Below are 23,460 nucleotides of genomic sequence, written 5' to 3' on the forward strand. Positions count from 1 at the left end.
AGCTATGGCCCCATATACAATCCTCCACTGGAGGTCACCTGTCCTTTTATCAACAGGGGGTTTGTACAGGGACCGCCAACAGCCCCTCGGGGATGATCCGGTACCAAAAAACTCGGTCCACCTCGACACCTTTACCCCCTCCAGGGAGCGTAAATTTGCAACCTTCACGCTGATATAATACATCGCTTCTTTCTCCAGCGACTCAAAGGCTCCCAACTCTGGGGTCTTTAGAGACAGTAGGATGTCCTCCTCATCCTGCCACTGCCCCACATCAGGAGAGACAGACAGGGAGGGAAAGACATACTCATACTCATCATCCCATTGATCAGCTATAGTACGGTCTTCAGCGAACGCTCTGAGGACTTCTGGCAGGGAAGCACAAACCTCCTCCACCAACCTACGCAGCAGTCTATTGGATCTGATGTTCGTCCGTTCAGCCAGATGAGGGATGGAGGTCTTCATAAGATGACCCAGCTTAACACAGCCAGCCTCTCTCAGTCTGGACCTCAGGCTGACAGAACACAGAACTTGAGAAGTGATAAAATTGTTCCCAAACAGGGGCTCCTCAAAAAGCCACATCCCTGGTGTCATCACGGCTTCCCGATGGTATGTAAAAACCTGCCACGCCTGTACCAAAGACTGGTAAAAAGGTGTTAGCCCAGTTAGATCCGTGGACTGGGGCCGAAGCAGGAACAAGTGCTTATCATACCCCAAACGTCCAGCCCTCCTCAGCAGCAAACAGGCAGTATCCATCCATGGCAGGCCAAACCTGTAGAGCAATCTTTGAACGGTCTGCAGCCTGAAGGCTGTAATGCATGATGCAATGTCCACCAGACCCTGTCCTCCTTCCTGCACCGGCAGGTACAGTACCGCTGATCTCAACCAGTGTAGCCCTGATCAGAAGAAGTCCACAGCTGCCCTCTGAATTCCTTCGATCAGGCTTTTTGGTGGAGGTAAAACTATCAGCCTGTGCCAAAGTGTCGAGGCAACCAAGTTATTGACAACCAGAACCCTCCCCCTATAGGAAAGCTGAGGTAGCAACCATTTCCATTTAGATAGTCTGGCACACACTCTCTCCATAACACCCTCCCAGTTTTTCCTCTGAAACTCCTCTGTTCCCAAAAAAACACCCAAAACTTTCATGCCCTGCTTTCCCCAGCTGAGGTTTCCTGGTAACTTTGGCATTACCTTGTCTGCCCACTGACCAACCTGCAAAGCTTGACTTTTCCCCCAGTTCACTTTTGCTGAAGATGCCCTCCCATATATCTCAAGACTATCACCCAGGAACCCGACATCTCTCTCATCTCGAACAATTACATTGATGTCATCAGCATAAGCCGACACCACCAACGAGGGCCGCTGAGGCAACCCTGGTAACATAAGCCCCGACAGCCTAGATCTTAATCTATTCAGAAGAGGCTCAATAGCCAAAGAGTATAACTGTCCAGAGATAGGACATCCCTGTCTAATGCCTCTCTGAACCTGTATTGGACAGCTCAGCCCGCCACCCACTTTCACCAAACAAAAAGCTTCCTTATATAACAAACCCAGCAGTGCCATAAAACCTTCTCCAAAACCAAAAGCTCTTAAAGTGGAAAAAAGAAAACCATGGTCAACCCTATCAAACGCTTTCTCTTGATCTAATGAAATAATACCAACATCAATACTGTACAATTTACAAACATCAAGTAGGTCTCTCATAAGAAAAATATTGTCCATAATAGATCTGTCTGAAACACAATATGACTGGTCTCTGTGGATTATTAGTTCCAGAAAATCTTTAAGCCTGTTGGCAAGCACTTTGGAAAAAAGTTTGTAGTCCGTGCATAACAAGGCCACTGGTCTCCAGTTCTTAAGAACAGCCAGATCTCCTTTCTTGGGTAACAGCGAAAGAACCGCCCGCCGACAGGATGCCGGTAACAGTCCTGTCTGCGAACATTCCTGCAGCACCTCCCACAGGTCGGCTCCCAAACACTTCCAAAAGTGCCCATAGAAATCTGCGGGCAGTCCGTCCAGCCTAGGAGCTCTGCCAGGAGCCATCTGACCCACAGCAGCAGTGAGCTCCTCCAGGGAGATGTTAGCATCCAGGACAGCATTTTCCTCAGAGCCCAGCTGAGGAAGCCCCTGCAGCAGCTCGTCCGCACACTCCTTATTACAGCCCTCCTTCCTGAAGAGGGCGCTGTAGAACTCAATGGCATGCTGCCTCATCTCGCCCGGGTCAGTCGTTACCGTACCATCAGGGAGGCGGAGACAGACCATTTGTTTGGTCCGAGAGACAGACTTCTCCAGGTTAAAAAAGAAAGAGGTGGGAGCATCCATATCTCTAACCCTGGTAAACCTTGATCTGACCAAAGCGCCTTTAACTCTCTCACGTAGAAAAGACCCTAATTCTTGTTTCTTTTGTTGAAGCCTGTCACTATCCGTGCTGCTGTGAGCGAGCAGACTGTTCTCCAAACCGCTGATCTCTTCCTCTAGATCCCGAATTACCCTTTTGATTATCACTGTGGAATGACTTGTATATTGCTGACAGAAAATTCGTATATGTGCCTTACCCACTTCCCACCACTGACTTAGGGACTCAAAATCCCCCTTCCTTCCTCTCCAAATTCCCCAGAAAATCTCAAATTTCTGACAGAAGTCACTGTCCTGAAGCAGCTTAACATTAAAGTGCCAGTATGAGCTGTATTTTGTGGTTGGTGAGGTATGAAAGTCTAACGTGACCAAGTGGTGGTCAGTGAAACCTACTGGGTAAATGTAGCTATTCAATAACCTATTGCTAAAACTTTGTGACATGTAAACCCTATCCAGCCTGGCTGCACTCACGTTACCATCTGACACCCTAACCCATGTGTACTGCCTAACCTGGGGATGTTTGACCCTCCATACATCTACAACACCTGCCTCTGAAATTACCTGTGATAAAATGGTGGATGACTGTAAATGGGGTTCCTCTCCTGTTCTATCCAGTGTAAAATCGGTAGTGCAATTCCAATCGCCACCCATCACTACACAATGGCTCTGATCACACTGCTTTAAACAAACGTATATTTCCTTAAAGATATCCGATCGTTCTGATCCCTGATTCGGAGCATAGATGTTAATAAAAGAAATGCCCTGTATTTCTACTCTGACCACCAAAGCCCTGCCTGTCACTATCTCTGTGGTGGAGATGACATTAACGTCAAGCCCTGGAGAAAAAAGAATGGCTACACCAGCAGAGAAGTTAGTACCATGAGACAGAACATACTGGCCCTTCCACCACAAACCCCAGTCTATCTCATTATCTTTGTCGCTGTGCGTTTCCTGCAGGAAAACTATGTCTAATCTTTTCTGTTGGACCATTTCAGAAATAACTGCCCTCTTCTGTCGATCCCGCCCACCATTAATATTTAAAGAGCCGACCCTTACCTTATGCATAGAGGACTGAGAAAGAGAGAAGATATACACAGGTAGAGGAACCAAGAGGAAAAACACCCAGTGCAACACATTCATCATGACCTTACTTATTTATTCTTAGCTTTTTTAAACCTTTCCCTCTAATCTTGATCGCCTTCCTTAGACTTGTCATGTGTTTTTTTAGCCGGAACCGTTTCTTCGCATCCAACATATCAGCACCAACTTCTTTCTGCAAGGTTACCACACACTTAATGAATTTTTCTGCATCTGGAAAAAACTCAGATACTTTGACAGATTTCCCAAAGGTTTCATCCAGGAAACCACTTATTTCCTCCAGCGTGTACAGATCTCCACTATATGACTGTGAGTCTGCAACAGAGACACAGTCAGAGTCAGTGTCATACTCCATCTCTTCCTCCTTATCCCTAGCAGCAACACCCCCCATAGCGCACGGCTCTCCCCCTCCCACCTTCGAACCAGCAGCCTGACTTTGGTCAGATTCTGCTGCCGGCTCTTTCCCGCTGCTTCCTCCGCCAACGTCCTCTCCACCTGCTGCCGGTTCCTCCTCTGCTATTTGCCCTTTTTCTCTAACTAACTCAGGTCGCTGTTCTTCAGCCTGATCGTCCACCTTTCCGCTGTGGCCCTCTCCTACCTCGGTCTCAGCCGGCGGGGCGCCGCCCCCCTGCGGAGCGATGGTCTCCGCCGGCTCCTCGTCAGGCGGAGCGCCGGTGTGAGTGTGCTCCTCCGCCGGCCCGCTGGGCCCCGGCTCCGGGCGCCCCTCAGCCTGCCTATGAGGACAAGCCGTCCGCTTGTGACCCACGTCCCCGCACTCAAAACATTTCATGCTGCCTGTACTGGCGTACACCATGTAATGTCCTTCCCCGTGTTTCACTCTGAAGGAAACATCTAGCGTCTGTGCTGGACAGTTCAGGAACATAAACACCTGTCTTCTAAATGACTGAACATGCTTCAGCTTATCGCTCTTACACCCTAAAGCCACAGTCCTAAAGCCACTCGCCATCTTACCGAAGCGCTGGAGCTCCCGCTCCAACGCCTCGTTGGGAATGAAAGGGGGAACCCCGGAAACGGTAACCCGGGCGCTGGGCACGGCAAGCGGGGAAACCTGCAGATAGACGCCGTTCAAAGAGACGCCGCTCACTATTAGCTCAGCCACAAAACGCTCCTCTTTCAAAAACACAACCACTCCTTTGTTCATCCTGGAGGCATGTGACAGGTTGGCGTGTCCCACACGGTCTCCCACAGCCAGGAGAACCGCCTCTACCGGGACAGACAGATCGGGCTGAACCCGCACTCCATGTCGGATAGACGTCTCCGAGGACGCCATCCCCGCCGTGAAACACGGCCCCCCCGTCCAACAAAAAACCACCCGCTAAATATTCACCTAACTACACCAACAACAACCATATAATCGCTACGAAACACTCATACAATACACAGTAGAAAAAAGAAAAAAGTTAGAGTAAATCGCAAACTTTCGGTCAAACTCACCACGCTCTCCACCACCAAACTCCCAGCATGCACCCAGAGAGAGAGAGAGAGAGAGAGAGAGAGAGAGAGAGGCTCAGTGTGTCACTATAATCCCCCAGCAGTCTAGGCCTATAGCAGCTTAACCAAGAGCTGGCTCAGGGCAAACCTGAGCCAGCCCTAGCTATAAGCGGTGTCAAAGAGAGAGGTTTTAAGCCTACTCTTAAATGTGGGAACAGCGTCTGCCTCACGAACCGGAACCGGATGACGGTTCCACAGAAGAGGAGCTTGATGGCTGAAAGCTCTGGCCCCTGTTGTAATTTTGGAGACTTTAGGAACTACAAGTAACCCTTTATTCTGAGAGCGTAGTGCTCTAGGAGGACAGTAGGGTTTAATGAGCTCTTTAAGATATGATGGTGCCTGTCCATTAAGAGCCTTGTAAGTGAGGAGAAGGATTTTAAATTCTATTCTGGATTGTACTGGGAGCCAGTGCAGAGAAGCTAATACAGGAGAAATGTGATCCCTTCTTCTGGTTTTAGTCAGAACACGAGCTGCAGCATTCTGGACCAGCTGGAGAGATTTAAGAGATTTATTAGAGCAGCCTGATAATAAAGAATTACAATAGTCCAGCCTTGAGGTAACAAATGCATGGACGAGTTTTTCTGCATCTTTTTGAGACAGCATTGGCCTAATTTAGTCACTCTCATCCACGTACTGATTTAATTTGCCCAAAAGAGGTCGCTGTTCTCCCTTTCAATATCTCGTCATGGTTTTGAGGAGAGTTGTTGTTGAGTTTCAATGTTTTCCTGCCAATAAATTGTAAGCTCTTCGTACATACCGTAATATTAAAATAATGTATAATGCTGGAAAACAAGTCCTTGGGTCCTTTCATGCCCTATCCACATCTGTTACAAAGGCTAACAACATTTTTGGAAATATCTACAAATGAGAAGCTGTCTTTAAATTTGAAGTAATCATAGATAATCCAAAAAAATGTTTCTCTTTGATTTTAGCTGAGTCACTGGATGAAATCCTGCAACTTCATTAACACAAATGAAACTGGAATGGCTTTAAAAACAAAGTTGAGCCATTTCACTAAAACAAATCTTTCTTGCACGTGTACAAATATCACTAGGGTTGTTTCACATGTTAAAACGTGTCTGCCGTGTCGTTTCAGATATCCAGTCGGCCTCTGAGGAGATTTTGCCTCCACAGCAGTCAGACCAGCTTCCTGATGTGGAGAGAAACAAGACCTATGACTTTCAGCAGATCAAGAGAAGTAGGTGGATCAGTGCATCAGTCCAGACATGGAGGTTGATTCCTCCAACGATGCTGAAGTCAGACATCTTGAATCAGAACCAGTCACTATCTGTGAGCTGCTCCCGCCTCCCTCAGCTGTGACCTTGATTGCAAACGGAACGAAGCCATGGTTCCCCGTCGCTTTGCCGGAGTCATCGGTTTGAAATGCAGCAGCCGCCGGGGAAAGAAAAGTCTTGCCGTTTTTGTGGTAAAAGTTTCGAGAAGGACGCCTTTCTTATAATGCGTGTAGCCGAGAATCACAAAGGGCCTTCAAATGACTGGAGCGCAACAAGGAGCTTGAACAATGGTTTTGGCTCGTTTTGCATACAAGGATTCACACCTTTTAGTTGTGCTTACTGTGACAGAACATTCAAGAAAAGTCAAATTGTCTTGCTCAAATGAGGGGGTATACGGGAGAGAAACCATAGTTTTGTACTAAACGTGGAAAGGTTTTGCCACAAGCGATCATTTCAAGTGTTGCAAAATGCAGAATGAGTGCAAAATGGCAACAGAATTAGAGAACATAGATGAGGTTCACAAAAATGAGAAGGCTTTTAAATGCTTTGAATGCCTCAAGGTGTTTAGACTTATGAACCTTCTCGTTCTACACACGAGAGTTTACACTCTCCCTCAGTTGTGATTTCTGTGGCAAAAAATTCACTCAGAACCCCACATGTATAGGTATCACATGAGGGTGTGTAACCGGGTTGAAAATATATCCTTATTTTTATGGTTGAAATGTCACCAAATCTTGATAAAGATTGTTTTCTATATGTTTAAGATGTGTTTTATTTCCTATATTTATGCTTGAATGTGGTATTCAAACCGAGGTGTTAATACCTGTACTGTCACTTTAAGAGGTCGCAGGCTTTGTGACGTCATCCAAGTGCTTCTCTCAGTTTGCGCCAGGCTAGCTGAGAGGAGGTAATGTATTATTTTGCTCGTCATAGTTAAACATTTATTTCGGGTTTCGGGCAACGCAAACCTTGTTTTATGCATGTATAAATGTTCGGTTCTAGATTGTGAACATGCAGTTAAAGTGTCACTCCAATATAAACCTGGTAAACAGACGTTTTACAAGATATACGGGGTTTTCTGTGTGTTTGTCTGCTAACAGGAACTTGAGACCTGTGTGCTGTGGAGGAGACTGCATGTTACAGAGCCTATGTTTTTCTGTTTATTTGTACAGGTATGTGCATTATGTTCATTATAATTCATGTGGTATAACGTTTACATAATGTTTACACTGGTTGTATTAAGCATGTAAAAGAAATTCATTCATATTATCAAATAATTTTGCATTTTATAATTTATTTAATTCATTTTCACATTTTTATTTAAAAGTATTTTTGTTGTTCATACTAAGGTGTATCAGTCATGTGCAGTTCGCGCCAGGCTAGCTGAGAGGAGGAGCTTGAGACCTGTGTGCTGTGGAGGAGACTGTATGTTACAGAGCCTATGTTTTTCTGTTTATTTGTACAGACAAAGCTACCATTCTGCCTTCATTAAACGAACAACCAGCAACTAGTCGTGGTACGAGTCCTTCCTTCATTCAACTCAACCTAGAACACAACGCAGAACATACAAAGGTTAACGGACGTGCATCAACCCTGATGTAAACTGTTAAAGACAATGCACGCCCGTTACAGGTGCATGCTGGAGAGTGTTGCGGTTCTAACCTGTCACCTTCAGCACCCTGGACAGTGCCGCAGAGGAGCCGCGGAGAGGCCGCAGTTGAGTGCGTCTGCGCTCAGAGCTCATTAGGACCTGATGTGCGTTTTCCCCTGCCCTTTCCCCTGATTTTAGAGTTGTTAAAGTATAGGAAATAAAGTGTCAATTTTTTTACCTGCAACTTCGACTCCTCCTATATCCGCACCTTACAGAGAGAACCCACATGTTTGTAAGAATTGTGGTCAGGGGTGTACCAGTGGAGGGATGTGCTACAGGCATGCAAAATACTGCTTGCAAATGTGAGGAATTGCCATTTTTCCCTTTTCGAAATGATTTGAATGTATCGTTCATCATGTTGAGTTTTAACTTTGTTGCAGCTAAACGGCTGCATATTTCTCATATATTGACTGTAAATCCAGAGGAACAGGAATGCATTTTTATTTTTAACAAAAATGCCTAAATTTTGCTTCTATGAATTGTTTTGCAAATGGTTGAAATATGATCTTATTCAGCACTGTGCAGCACGCCTGCACTGACGGATCTTACTGGATGTGTTTATGGTGCATTGTAAGATGATGCTCCTGTAATACAGCAACATTGGTTCAGGAGTGGTTCAGGAAACATTCTTGAAAGTAGTTGATGACTATCACCATTCATTTCCCGACACCTTTCCCGCTGAAGTGGACGCACTCATACATAAACACCTCTTTGACCGTCTCCCTCGCCAGCAGCCTACATATTGAAACAGCGCCCTCAGCCCTTTGACTCTCTGCTGTGGCTGACAATGGTATGGCAGCTAATTTCCTTGGGCCCCTTCGCTGTTTTGATGAGGATTCGATTCCATGAGCGACATTTAAATAATAACAAAACGACCAAACTATGTGATTGCTCTTGTTTCCAGCAGACAATACTACTAAACGATGGTACAAAGCTGACGTGGCTCTCATAAATGCGACAAAGCTTTCAGGCCACCTGAGCAATCGCCATACAACTGTTGAAAGTGCCTTTTTTATGGATCTTTCATGTGCAATTTTAATACAGTCGTTTTACGGAGCGCTATAAGCGGTTACCCATAATTCCAAGCGGCAGCGTCATCGTCAGCGTTTGTCACAAAAAAGCCCATCATTTGAAAACTAAAGCGATTTTAGAGCTGAAACTTTCTCTGGCAAGAGTCCGTGAGAGGGAGAATGTATCACACATGGAAATGGCCAGTGGAGAAAATATTGCACCCTGAGTGAAACGGGCTTCACGTCGGAGGGGTATAAATACAGCGGGAGAACACGTAGTTGTTAGAGGTCCATCGAACGTATATCAGCTCAGGTGTCAGTCAGCTGTTAAAGGTGACGTAAGAGCAGGGTTACCATTAAAGAGTGCGCTGACTCTGCGTCGCTGTCGTTGACTGACCTGATTAGAGCTGAGGAAATTGATCATCCTGCAAACTACACTGTGATATACTCAGTGTGGTCCATGATCAATGTCGTTCTGAGAATGATGGACCTCATTTTTTTCCACATTGTCCAAATCAAAGACATTGAGAGCATTTTTAAAACTAAACAAAGTTTTTTTAATTTTTTTTTTATTAGAACTTAAACAAAGCACGTGAAGCCACTCTTGGATTTATGCGAAACACATTGTAACAATGCTGTTTTTCTGAAGCTTATGAAAAGTTGCATGTGATGATGTAAAAAAATAAAAAAGTAGCATTGCTGTAGAGTAAAGTGCCCAGCAGTTTAGAGTTAAATCATGACAACCTTAATCTTTTCTTCTTCTTTTTTCAACCTTTATTTATCCAGGAAGGATCCATTGAGATTTGACAATCTCTTTTCCAAGGATGTCCTGGTCAGGAATCAATCCAAACTGGCGAGAAAATACATAGCTAGAGCAAGGTAGCAAAGAAACAATGGTAATTTATACAATAAAAGAGACCCCGAAAGTGCAAAAGAATTTGAAAGCTAATTTGAAAGCTATGAGTAGAGTATTTACAACTGCTCATCTACAGCAGTAAAATGCACAGTTATGCAGCGGTCCTATGAATCCATTGAACCAAATACTAAAACACTGCCTGGGACCATGTTACCACAAAGCGTGTGTCACAGGGCAGAAAGGACCATTTTAAGTGTGCTTTTATATTTGACACTGTTGGATTAAGCCTACTTTATATTGCGTGATTTCAACATTGCATGCTCCCATAGGCAGTATAGCCTAACCATCTCTAACCAAACAAAACAAAAAATAACAGCCACCAAAAAACAAAAACCCAGCCTAAATTCAAACAAAATTAATGTTGAAATTGCCATTATCTATTTTCTTTCCGTTTTCGCAGGTTCCGCTGGTGTCCACTAGTGCGTAACGCGCGTCCATCTCCTCCTGCGATCTCCCTCCCTCTCCCGGCGGCTCAGATGAAACACAACTGGTGTTTAATGACCTCCCGACTCTCTGTACGCCATCCTCGATCCCTTTTGCCAGGGCATTGATGGCCATCGTCAGCCCAGATACAGCACTGACCAGCTGCCTGGTGTGCGTAACGATGGCACGAGTGTCCTGCCTGAGCTCGCGAGTAAAAATAAATCAATTAAATGTATCCAATAAAAGAAATGCGTGTTATTATGGGCATACCTTCCTCTACAGTTTCTGGCTCAAGGGTGTCAAATCCTTGAATTCCTACAATCTGTTCATCGGAGAAAGTCAGCAGCACCCTTCGCTCTTCTTCTTACATCTTGCCATCTCCTCTTAATTTCATCGGCTGTTCTTCTTGTTTTGCTGACAGCATTGACTTTGTCACAGATATCCTCCCATATCGCGTTTCTCCTGGATATATTAATGTTTCTTTGTTGTAACTCGTGAATGTGTTTGTTTGTTTGAAACAGCGCCACCAGCCCTTTGACTCTCTGCTGTGGCTGACAATGGTATGGCAGCTAATTTCCTTGGGCCCCTTCGCAGTTTTGATGAGGATTCGATTCCATGAGCGACATTTAAATAATAACAAAACGACCAAACTATGTGATTGCTCTTGTTTCCAGCAGACAATACTACTAAACGATGGTACAAAGCTGATGTGGCTCTCATAAATGCGACACAGCTTTCAGCCCACCTCAGCAATCGCCATACAACTGTTGAAAGTGCCTTTTTTATGGATCTTTCATGTGCAATTTTAATACAGTCGTTTTACGGAGCGCTATAAGCGGTTACCCATAATTCCATGCGGCAGCATCACCGTCAGCGTCTGTCATAAAAAAGCAGATTATTTGAAAACTAAAGCGATTTTAGAGCTGAGACTGTTTCTGGCAAGAGTCCGTGAGAGGGAGAATGTATCACACATGGAAATGGCCAGTGGAGAAAATGGTGCAGTGAAACGGGCTTCACGTCGGAGGGGTATAAATATGTAAGGGATAATGCCCTACGAGGTGTCCATTAACACTTTTCAACCTACACCCTCCAGCCAACAGGAATCGAGTATTCACCCAGACCATGGTATAAAGCGGGAGAACACAAGGTTGTTAGCAGGTCCCCTCGAACGTATATCAGCTCAGGTCTCAGTCAGCGGCGGTGGTAAAGGTGACGTAAAAGCACGCTGGTCCTGCGTCAACGACACTGGTGGTTAACCATCAATCATCAATGGCCCGTCCAATCCGTCATTGCGTCGCTGACTGAGTTGATGAGGGCTGATGAAATTGATCATCCTGCAAACACCCTGTCTGTGAGCTCACCATGCTAGTTGCGTGTGCTCATCCTCAGTGTGGTACATGATCAATGTCGTCCTGAGACTAACAAAGTTGTGGGCCTGTTTTTTCCCCCACATTGTCCAAAACAAAGACGTTGTTCCTTAATGGGTTGAAAGTATTATTAAAACTAATTAAAGCATGTGAAGCCACTCTTGGATCGATACGAAATGATTTTAACATTGCATGCTTTTATTGTAACTGCTAACTGTCTTGTGCATCTACTCCCTGTCACCGTCACTATTTCTCGGTTGAAGTATGACTTTAAGCAGCCTGGTTTATAAAACTATGTCTGCTTTGTTCCAGTCAGGAAATAAAAACAGGTCAGCAGCATACTGTGTTCAGTGTAGCAGGAATGAGGTCGGCTTTCGGTTTTACAGGCTCAAATCTTCAACTCTAATGAAAAATAAAATTGGAATGAGTTGAAAGAATTAAATGCTGAACCAATTGAATTAATGTAATGCCTAAACTATAGTTTCCAGGCATGCATTTTATGGCTAACATTCAATAAAGGCTACGCTTATAGCTATCTATGTCTATGGTGTAGTTGAAAGTCGGCAACTACAGTCATGTGTCTACAAACGAGTTCCTGGTCATTTTAGGTCCGGAACTGAGCTTTCTGAAGACCTGCAAAGATGAGGCAGTAAGTTCATATGACAAAGCATACCGTGGGTTGTGGTCGCAGGTTGCTTGCAGTCAATCTGGGTGGTGGCCAGGGGTGGCCGGCGCCACCCTACACTGAATCCTGGCCCCATGCCCTGGTACTCTGCATTTTTGAGACTTTTTCTTGCCCGGAACTGCCTTCCTTTTTAGAGGTGGAACTGTTCTCTACTGCCGCAAGACTACCGGGACGTATTTAACCGACGAACATCAACACTGTGATGTATTGGCAATTGTGTCATTTATGTTGTGATAAATGCACTGCACTTTGACTTTTCATTTTTACCATGTTAGAGCAGAAGGCCGAGATGGTGGGTTTTTTGAAGCGGACCTCAAAAGCTGAGACCAACCTGCACTTGTTCTTAGAATCTGAGTTCAATATATACACACAAGGCCTTTAGAAATGAGGCTGACAAAATGAGTCAGAAATTACTGTTTGATTGATTGATTGAATGAATCGGATTTGAATTTTAAAAATAAATTACAAAACTGTCTCCGAGTCTCTTATGATGTTTTGATAAAAAAAAAAAATGAACTCATAGGTCACTGCAAGAAAGTAAAAGTATATTTGACAATAACGCCACTGTCTGAATTATCATTCTGGTGTAGAGTTATAGCGCGTACATGCAGTATATATATATAATATTCTCAGGCTTTCTTTTGGTTTTATGTAATTTCTCCCAACTTCTTATTTCATTTTTACTTGTATTTTTATTGTATTACAACTGCATTTTCTACACCATATATGTCTTTTAATTGTGTAAACATGGAGTGAGGCTGATCAAAACCCAATTCACCTCTTCTGGAACGCACTTTGAGTTAATGTGCTATAGAAATAAACTGTGTGTGTGTGTGTGTTGCAGGGACGTTGTATGCAGCCTGTGAGCTGATGACGAAGCAGCAGGCTGACATTCTGGGCTGCCTGGTGGTCGTCGAGCTCAAAGAGCTGAACGGCGTTGACAAACTGAAACCCGACGGCGTGTTCTCCCTGGTGCAGTCCTGAGGACCAGCAGCCACACTGCTGCGAAAACCAACCTTTAACTTGTCTCCAGTCCGGTGCTTCTCAAACAAGAAACCTCCTCAGCTCGCACTTACACTTTTTGTCGTTTTCAGTATCTGTTTTGTTCCATTCCGCTCTTGTCTGTAAATCTGTTGCTGCTGTTGTGCTTTAGGAGGCGTGGTTTCCACAGACCCTTCAGGAGTCTTAAAATATCTCCATAATACTGGGATTCATGGGCGTCGGACAAGTCCCACATTACATCGGACCCCCATTTTTACTGGCAAACATCAGCTCATCTGATTCTGCTGGTTTCAGCTGTGAATCAGTTTGCTTCAGCGTACTGCTGAGTCCATGGTAACGGGGATCCCTGTTTTGATAAATAAAAGTGTGACTGGTCCTCAGCATGTATTGTAGTTAATAACCAGGATGTTTTCTGTCAATTGAGGACATTTGCTCGAAATAGAAGCTCAGTTGACATTGTTAGGACTCATTATTATCAAAGGGAAAGAATATAATACGTAAGGAATAATCCACGACAGGGAGAAATTCATTTAACAGAAATTGCAATTGCATGCAAGCATAAATAGATCCTCTGAATGAGTCATGGAATACATTTCTGTACTTTTAGATTTTTAATATTTTCAAATATGTGATATGAGAGGAGCCAGCCACTTTCTCTGGATAGAATTAAAAGATGCAACCACATTTCTTTCTCATGGAATAATCAGATAAGGAAAATAAACCTTTTGTTGTTATTATTGTTTTATTCAGAGTTCTTTATTGTTTTCATTACATCCTGAATGTGTTTTATTTTTAAAGCTGTTGTAATTCAAGTAGAAAAAGTAACTTTTACCCTCATCAACAGTAATAGTTTTGATATAACAATGATTGGCCTATTTAATTCTCATATAAAAATGTCAGTAGAACAATGATTGGCCTATTTAATTCTTATTTTCATTCTAGGAACAAGAGACGTTAGATAGGCAAGAGACGTGTTCTAAAAACATGTTAGAATGCACCAGAATGCAGGAAACTGCATCTACTTAATATATATATATATCAAATGCTGGCATGGCATCAGCTTCCACACAACATTGACATGTTATGGTTTGAACAAGTGATTTCACCTCCTGACGTCGTTGGGTATTCTGGGTGTCCCATGCTGGCGCAATCATGCTAATCACAATTAACACTGCTTATAATATCACCCAAGAAGAGCATGACCGGGGACCGGGTGACCGGGGTTCCTCCGGGCTGGGTCACTCCTCTTCTTCCTCGTTTATACATGGGGGCTTTTGAACCATTCTTAGTCTGGCCCCTCGCCTGAGACAAATTTGCCATGGGAAACCCTAGCAGGAGCACAAAGCTCCAGACAACACAGCCCTCAGGGTCATAGGGACACACAAACCTCTCCACCGCGGTAAGGTGATGGTTCCCGGAGAGGGTTTTTTTTTTGTGGGAAACCGGAGCACCCCGGAGGAAAACCCACATGGACAAGGGGGGAATATATCATATAAATTTAGGGCCAAATTGGTTTGTTTGAGTAGTGGGGGGAAACCGGAGCTCCCGGAGGAAACCCACACGACACAGTACAATTCACTGTGCCGCCCTTTTTTTTAAATAATAAGTAGTGGGGGGAAACCGGTGCTCCCGGAGGAAACCCACACGACACAGTACAATTCACTGTGCCGCCCTTTTTTAAAAATAATAATATATATATGTATTATAATTACTAAAATAATAGGAATATAATACAGCATACATTATTTTCCAAATTTTGGGCCAAATTTCGTGTGTGTGTGTGTGTGTGTGTGTGTGTGTGTGTGTGTGTGTGTGTGTGTGTGTGTGTGTGTGCTTTCATCAGTGTCTATGTCCCGTGAAGAGCTTTTTAAACCATGGCTTCTTCTTCTTCTGGATCTGGCTCTGAGCCTCGTCCAGCTGGGACCTCAAGGAGCTTTCTGTGGTCTTCAACTCCTCTTCTTTTTCTTGGAGAGCCTGTCTGAGGCTCTCAGTGGCCAGAAGGAGAGATGACTTCTCCTCCTGATCACTCTTGAGCTGAGCCTGACAGGAATATTTGTCTTTCAGGCTCTGCTTCTCCAGGGAGGCTCTTTCCTGCCACCATGCCATGTAGTCACTCGCCAACTGTTCTTCAAAGTTTTTCTGAAGAGCAGCCACGAAGTTGTTGTGATCTTCGTCCTGCATCTTCAGCTGGGCCACATGGTTGTTCTGGGATTGTTCCAGCTGTTGGAGGAGCAATGACTTCTCCTGAAAGCGGACACTCTGAGTTTCAAGCAGATCTTTGGACTCTTTCAGATCTGCTGCTATCCTGCTCGTCTCCACTTTCTGCTGCTCCAGCTGGGCTTGAAGGATCTTTGTAGCCTCCTCCTGTTGTGTTCGAAGAGAGGCTACAAACTTCAGCTGGTCGAGGTACTTGACCCGGACTTCTTTCAGCGTTGCATTGAGGGATGACTTCTCCTCCACCATCTGGAGGCGTTCGGTCTCCAGGTCCTGCTGAGATTTATTTTTCTCTTCTTTCTCCATCTCAGAGTGGAGACGCTCAGCCTCCAGCAGCTCTTCTGACTTTTTCAGGGCTGCTGCAATCCTGCTGGTCTCCACTTTCTGCTGCTCCAGCTGGGCTTGATGGATCTTTGTAGCCTCCTCCTGTTGTGTTTGAAGAGAGGCTACAATCTTCAGCTGGGCGTGGTGCTTGTCCTGTGCTTGTTTCAGCATTGCAGTGAGGGATGACTTCTCCTCCTGATCACTCTTGTGCTGCTGCTCGGCCTTTGCTATAGCAGCCACAATAGGTTTCTTCCTCTGCTCCTGCTTGTGGAGCTGAGCCTGATAGGAAGCCTCGTCTTTCAGGTTCTTCTTCACCAGGGAGGCTCTCTCCTGCCACCATACCAGGCGGTCACTCGCCAACTGTTCTTCAAAGTTTTTCTGAAGGGTTGACTTCTCCTCCTGACACTGCAGCTGCAGCTCTTCTGACTTTTTCAGGGCCTCTGCGATCTTGCTGGCCTCTGCTGCCTGGACATCAATCTGGGCTGTGAGGGAGGATCTCTCCTCCAACCACTGGAGACGTTCGGTCTTCAGCTCCTGCTCTGTGTTCTGCAGATCAGCCATGAGCTTACTAATTGCCTCTGCCTGTTCATTGATTTTGTCCATACATAAGTCTCTGACAGACGCCATGTCCTCTCCACTGGGGATTTTTGATTGACTTTGTGCCTCTTTCAGGGCCTCTGCCAACCAGCTGGTCTCTGCCTGGCATCTCTCCAGTGTCTGCCTCACCTCAAACTCTTGTTTTTGCAGAGAAGCAATGACGCTGACGTGGAAATGATAGTACTGGCCGGCCTTTCCCAGCTCACCTGTGAGGAACGATGTCTCCTGCTGCCGCAGGACACGTTCGGAGTTCAGCTCCTGCTCCGCTTTCTGCAGATCAGCCATGAGCTTACTAATTGCCTCTGCCTGTTCATTGATTTTGTCCATACCGAAGTCTCTGACAGACGCCATGTCCTCTCCACTGGGGCTTTTTGATTGACTCTGTGCCTCTTTCAGGGCCTCTGCCAACCAGCTGGTCTCTGCCTGGCTTCTCTCCAGTGTCTGCCTCACCTCAAACTCTTGTTTTTGCAGAGAAGCAATGACGCTGATGTGGAAATCATAGTATTGGCCGGCCTTTTCCAGCTCACCTGTGAGGAACGATGTCTCCTGCTGCCGCAGGACACGTTCGGAGTTCAGCTCCTGCTCCGCTTTCTGCAGAGCATCCTTGAGATTTTTGATGTTATCCTCCGGGTCGCTGGTGATTCCCTGACAGGAGTCTGTGACCAGCTTCGTGTCCTCGTCGGTGCTGGTTGTGTGTGGACTTTGAAGGGAAGCCTGGGGTTTCTCCAGGGCCTTCTTAGTCTCCTCAACCTGCTGTTGGAGAGCTGCCTCCACCTTGCTCAACTCTTGTTGTAACTTCTGGGTTTGAGCCCTCTCAATGGTCAGGAAGCTCTCCAGTTCCAACTCCACATTGGTTTTAGCAACTGCAAGGGGCTGCCGTTCAGCAATGAGCTGCAGACTGCTGGCCTCCCTTTCACGTAGAAGGACCTCGTTCTCTGCCTTCATATTCTGCATCTCAGCATGCTGGTCCTTGTTGATGGAGATCTGCTTCTGCAGATCACTCTGAGCTTTTTTCAACAATGCAGATGGAAGGCTCACTGGGGGGTCACGTTCAATATCTTCCATCTCTGTGTCGCGTTGAAACAAGGTGTCCTTGTTCTGGTAGTTGCTCTGTGCACTTGCCATCACCACAACTTTGTCTCTGAAGTAAATAGACTTCTGACTGTAAGTTGTATAAAGAAGAACATTGGGCAATTCTACTTATAGACTTCCACTGGCTTTGATCTTGATGTCTTCAAGACATCAAAGAGCAAAGATTCCATGGTCTTTGATCTATGACATCACAAATTCTGTGCTTTTAAACCTGTTCCAGGTGACATGCTCTGTGGTTGCTATTAGATACCGGTTTGATTTGTTGTTTTTTAAATGACCTTATTTTAAGTGTTGATGCTCCTACAATGTTAGCCTAGCCTAGCACCCACCTACAATGTTGGCCTAGCCTTACACCCAGTTACAATGTTGGCCTAGCCTTACACCCAGCTACAATGTTAGCCTAGCCTAGCACCCAGCTACAATGTTAGCTGAGCTTAGCGTACATGACAACACCAGCTACAATGTTAGCCTAGCCTAGCACCCAGCTACAATGTTAGCCTAGCCTTACACCCAGCTACAATGTTAGCCGAGCTTAGCATCCAGCTACAATGTTAGCCTAGCCTTACACCCAGCTACAATGTTAGCCTAGCCTTACACCCAGCTACAATGTTAGCCTAGCCTCGCACTAGTAATCAAGGTTTTCATTGATTTTAAAGGAATTGATCTTAAAATGAATTCTCGGGAGTTTATACAGATCGAAATGATGTGTGATGTGCTCCCTTCAAACAGAGTATGTGACGAATTTTCTGCAGCAACTGTAGATGGCCTGCTGCGTCGTTTAGGTATATACCTTCGTAAGTATATTTGTTTATAAGTATAAACCAACAGTAAATACACAGCAGAATACCCATGTCTATAAGGCTGCAGCTTACAGGAGTGAACCATGACTGTGAGAAAGTCCTGTCATGGTTCATTATTCAGTGACTGGAGATTATTTTCTTCACGTTTGTGCTGAGAAAACATTTGTCGTGACTGTTGGTTGAAATGCCCCTCCATTGAAGAAAACTCGCTTGAAGTTTAGAACATATAGCAAGCAAGAGATAAAGGTAATGGGGAAAACATATGTGAAAGTTAACTACAAACAGCAAGAAAAGATATTGCCCATCATAGTAGTTAAATGCACAGGTCCAAACCTACTGGGAAGATGGTGGCTGAAGCAGGTTAAACTGGACTGGGTAGAAATCAAGCAACTAGCACACCATCCACATCCCTGACACTTGGAACAGTACCCCATACCCAAAGTAGAGGATTTAATGGAAGTGTTAGCAGGTGGGAAACAGTTCACAAAACTGGATATGAGTCATGCATATCAGCAGATCCAAATTGATGATCAATCTAAGAAGTACTTAAATGTAAATACTCACCGTGGAATGTTTACATACAACAGATTACCATTTGATGTATCCTCAGCTCCAGCAATATTCCAGAGAACCATGGAGGGGGTTCTCCAAGGAATACCCCAAGTTGCTGTGTATCTGGATGATATCCTGGTTACTGGGGCAACCAGAGAAATACATCTCAGAACCCTGGATGAGGTGTTGACCAGGTTAGAAGATGCTGGTCTCAGATTAAAGAGAAGCAAATGCACGTTGCTGGCTGATGAAGTTGAGTATTTGGGACATAAAGTGGATGCTAAAGGAGGGCACACTGTTGATGCTCCCACCCCAACTTCAGTGAAACAGCTCAAAGCCTATCTGGGCTTGTTGAATTATTATAACCGCTTTCTTCCCAATCTCTCCACATTGCTGGCCCCTTTACATCATCTGCTGAGGAAAGATGTGGATTGGAGCTGGGGGGGGGGGGGGGGGGGGCATCAAGCAGAAGCATTCAGGAGGTCCAAAGACTTATTGAAGTCAGCTGATGGTACATTATTCTGGAGAGAGGGCTTTAATATTAGCGTGCGATGCCTCCCCCTATGGCGTGGGAGCAGTGTTGTCCCACAGAATGCAGGATGGAACAGAAAAACCAATTGGTTTTGTATCTCGCACTTTGGCAGCAGCAGAGAAGAGATACAGTTGGATAAAGAAGGCTTGGCTGTGATCTTTGGAATTAAAAGGTTCCACAAATACCTCTATGGCCGAAACTTTACAATTGTAACTGACCATAAGCCCCTGATTTCCCTGTTTAATGAAACTAAACCTGTTCCTCAGATGGTGTCTCCACGTGTTCAGCGGTGGTCTGTATGGCTCAGAGCTTATGATGAGTATCACATTGTATACCGGCCTGGAAGACAGCATATAAATGCAGATGCCCCCAGTAGACTTCCAGAAACATTCCCTGCTGAGGAAGAGGAGGATCTGGTGCTGATGCTGGATGGAATGGATGAGGCACCAGTGAGCACAGAACAAGTAAGACATTGGACCGCTAAAGATGTGACATTGTCACATGTGTGCATGAATATGTGCTGAAAGGATGGCCTTCTGTAGTGGAGCCTGAATTCATGCCATACTTCACTCGCCGCTTAGAGCTCAGTGTGCGAGATGGATGTGCTCTGTGGGGTGTGTGGTATCTTGCATACCAAGCAAAAAAGACAGAGAATGCGTTCAACTTTAGAACGGCTTTATTGAAAGCACGGAACAGACATGACCTTCCAGCAGGCAACAGCCTCTTCTTCTATATGCCCGGTACAATAGGGTTAACCTATACCAACGCCCCCTACTGGGTCTGGAGTGTAATGACCTAGCCAGCTCCAGATCACTTCATAACATTCCTCCCTTCTTAAATAGAACATATACCATGTTACTTTTCATCACCACTCAGTTTTTAAACCAAAACAAACAAAAACAACAATTGTGAAAATGTCAGCTTACCCTCGTACATCTTGAACAGCTGAATATTGAAAATAGAACATTTCAAGATCATTTTTTTTTTCTTTTTTTTCTTTTTCAAAACATACCTTAATAGCTACGCCTATATATACCTATACCCGTACATACATACTGATGATGTACATTCTTCCACCTTCCCTCACGGCACAAAATCCCTCAGGTATGCAGGTGGTTTCCTGGCCCTGATAGGGCGAAACAAGTTTGTTGTTGGAGTGTGGTGGAAATCAGTTTATGATCACCTGATGAGAAATAAGAATACAACTCCTAACAGCGCTTTTAGTAATTTATTCTATAAAGAGTCCAAAACAGGCTAGCAGTCGCTACAGACAGACTGTAAACAGACAAAGTCTAATAAGTCAAAGCCCTCGCAAACAGGGTGTCCAAGCGGACCGCATCACCGACATACAGCTTCAGAGCAAACTATCTGGCCAGATAGGGGCAGACTCCTTAAGAGTCTGACCAATTCTTCAGTCTTGAGAAGGGCTTTTTATACAGATGTTAGTGCTGTGTCATCGGGTAGACGGCGAACCTTGTCCAGGACTTGGTTTTTGGACCACTCATCAGCGTCTAAAGATCCATATTGACTTGCCAGCTGTGCTGGTGTCACAAGATGCATTTTACAACTCATGTAACACACGACATGACATAAGTGCAGAATACAGGTTACCTCATGACACTTGGAATAGTATGAGTTAAAACTACTCAAACTACTAATTTTACTATAATGAACTACTAAATGAAAAATTCCCATCACATGGAGCACCAGCCGGTGCACTGCTCACTTGCTCCTGCTCTGGCGTAGTTACGCCTCTGTACCCCTCTTGCCTCGAACCTGCCTCTGGTCCTAACATGTTTGTCAGTGGTGTGGTCTCCTCCTCCTCCTGCTGCTGCTCTGGCACCAGATCTGAACTCAAAACTGGCAGCTCTGCCTCCTGTCGGCTGAACAGCTGATCCACATGTCGTCTGACCAGATGACCATCCCCTAACAACACTTTGTAGGAAACTGGTCCTGTAGCCTCATGTATCAGACCTGGTACCCATTTTGGTCCATATCCATAGTTCCTTGTATAAATGGAATCTCCTGCTTCAAAGTTGCGACCTCTAGCATGTCGGTCATGATATGTTTTCTGACTGGTTTGTTTAGCTTCTACTTTCCTTTTAAGATCTGGGTGTATGAGATCAAGTGTACATCTCAACTTCCTACCCATCAACATCTCCGCGGGTGACAACCCCGTTGTTGACTGTGGAGTGATACGATAGCTAAACAGTGCCCTATTTAACTTTGTCTCCACTGTATCCCCCTTACTCTTTTTCATCAGCTCTTTGAAAGTTTGCACCGCTCGTTCAGCTAACCCGTTAGATGCTGGGTGATATGGTGCAGATGTGACATGTGTTATCCCATTTCGTGTCATGAACTCTCTGGTCTGCTCACTGACAAAACACTGTGCATTGTCCGAGACAATCATCTCAGGAATACCATGTGTGCTAAAACTGTTCCTTAAACAGTTTACTGTGGTTGCTGCAGTAGAGGAAGTTACTGGATAGACATCTAACCATTTCGAGTGAGCGTCCACAATGACCAAAAACATTTTCCCCAAGAAAGGCCCTGCATAGTCTATGTGTAGTCTTCTCCATGGCTTTTCTGGCCACTCCCAGGGGTGGAGTGGTGCGCAGGCAGGTGTTTTTCTGTTTTCCTGACATGTGTGGCATTCCTTTACCTTATTTTCTATGTCCATGTCCATGTTAGGCCACCACATGTAGCCTCTGGCCAGTCCTTTCATGCGGCTCATGCCTGGGTGTGACTGATGTAGTTGTTCCATCAGTGGAGCTCGTCCCTTCTCTGGAATCACAATGCGAGCTCCCCACAACACGCAGCCATCCTGTACACTGAGCTCGTATTGTCTCTGCTTATAAGGTAAATAGTTACTGTCCAGCTTATCCGGCCATCCTCTGAGAACATACTCACGGACTCTGGCGAGTATTGGATCCTTGGTGGTCCACTTCCGTAGCTGTTCGGATGTCGTCAGGGGACTCTGATCTTGATCCAGCATCAGTACACGTTCCTCTGGCTCTGTCTCCATGGGTTTCTGTGGTAACGGAAGTCGACTGAGAGCATCAGCATTACTATGGTCTTTACCGGCCCTGTAGACTATGACATACTCATATGCTCTCAACAGCACAGCCCATCTCATTATTCTCTGAGATGCCATTTGTGGGACAGCTTTCATCTCGTTCAATAAACTTATCAATGGCTTATGATCTGTACAAATCACAAACTTTCGGCCATACAGGTACTTATGGAAATACTGCACTCCAAAAATGACAGCTAATCCCTCTTTATCCAGTTGGGAATAGTTCTTTTCAGCAGCAGTGAGTGTGCGTGATGCAAACCCGACAGGTTTCTCATCACCATCTGCCATACGGTGAGCTAGTACTGCTCCAACTCCATATGGGGAGGCGTCACAGGAAAGTATCAGTTCTTTCTTCTCATCATAATGTACTAACACACTGCTTGATTGTAACAGCTCTTTTGACTCTTTAAAAGCTTTTTCTTGTTCTGGCCCCCATACCCATGTTTCATCTTTCCTGAGTAACTTATGCATAGGTGCTAGAACAGTAGACAAGTTGGGCAGAAACTTGTTGTAAAAGTTCAACAGCCCCAAATAAGCTTTAAGTTCAGTTACGGATGTAGGGGTGGGAGCTTCTCGTACTGCTTTTACCTTTGCTGGTAGTGGGTGCAACCCGGTCTTGTTCACTCTGTGTCCCAAAAATGTCACTTCAGTCTCCATGAGCTGACATTTGCTCCTTTTTAAGCGTAGTCCTGCATGTTCCAGCCGTTGTAGCACTTGATCCAGTGTCTGCAAATGCTCTTTGTCATCCTTTCCGGTCAGAATGATGTCGTCCAGATATACTGCCACCTTCTCGATTCCTTGTAGCTCTCCCTCCATGGTGCGCTGGAATATGGCTGGGCTGGAGCTGACACCAAAAGGCAGTCTGGTGTATGTGAATAGTCCCTTGTGTGTATTCACTGTGACATATTTCCTTGAATCTTCGTCCAACACTATCTGCTGATATGCATGGCTCATGTCTAGCTTGGTATATTTCTCACCCCCAGTAAGACAAGCTATCAAATCTTCCATTCTGGGAAGGGGGT

At 45.1% G+C, this 23,460-nt stretch overlaps 2 protein-coding genes across 2 annotated transcripts in view; both read right to left on the reverse strand.

The window, feature by feature from the left end:
- Positions 1-23,460, reverse strand: part of spred2b (sprouty related EVH1 domain containing 2b) — a 415,094-nt gene that overhangs the window by 266,890 nt on the left and 124,744 nt on the right. The gene's annotated exons all lie outside the window — the stretch shown is intronic.
- LOC311020729 (uncharacterized protein) lies at positions 7,733-10,957 on the reverse strand (the record flags this gene model as incomplete). Its single annotated transcript, XM_084020935.1, has 5 exons — positions 7,733-7,742; positions 7,860-7,876; positions 10,294-10,401; positions 10,554-10,748; positions 10,943-10,957. 5 exons carry the CDS (start codon positions 10,955-10,957, stop codon positions 7,733-7,735), a joined length of 345 nt encoding a protein of 114 aa, XP_083877061.1.

The sequence above is a fragment of the Eutrigla gurnardus genome (genome assembly GCF_963514095.1).
Source record: "Eutrigla gurnardus genome assembly, chromosome: 11".
Lineage (NCBI taxonomy): Eukaryota > Metazoa > Chordata > Actinopteri > Perciformes > Triglidae > Eutrigla > Eutrigla gurnardus.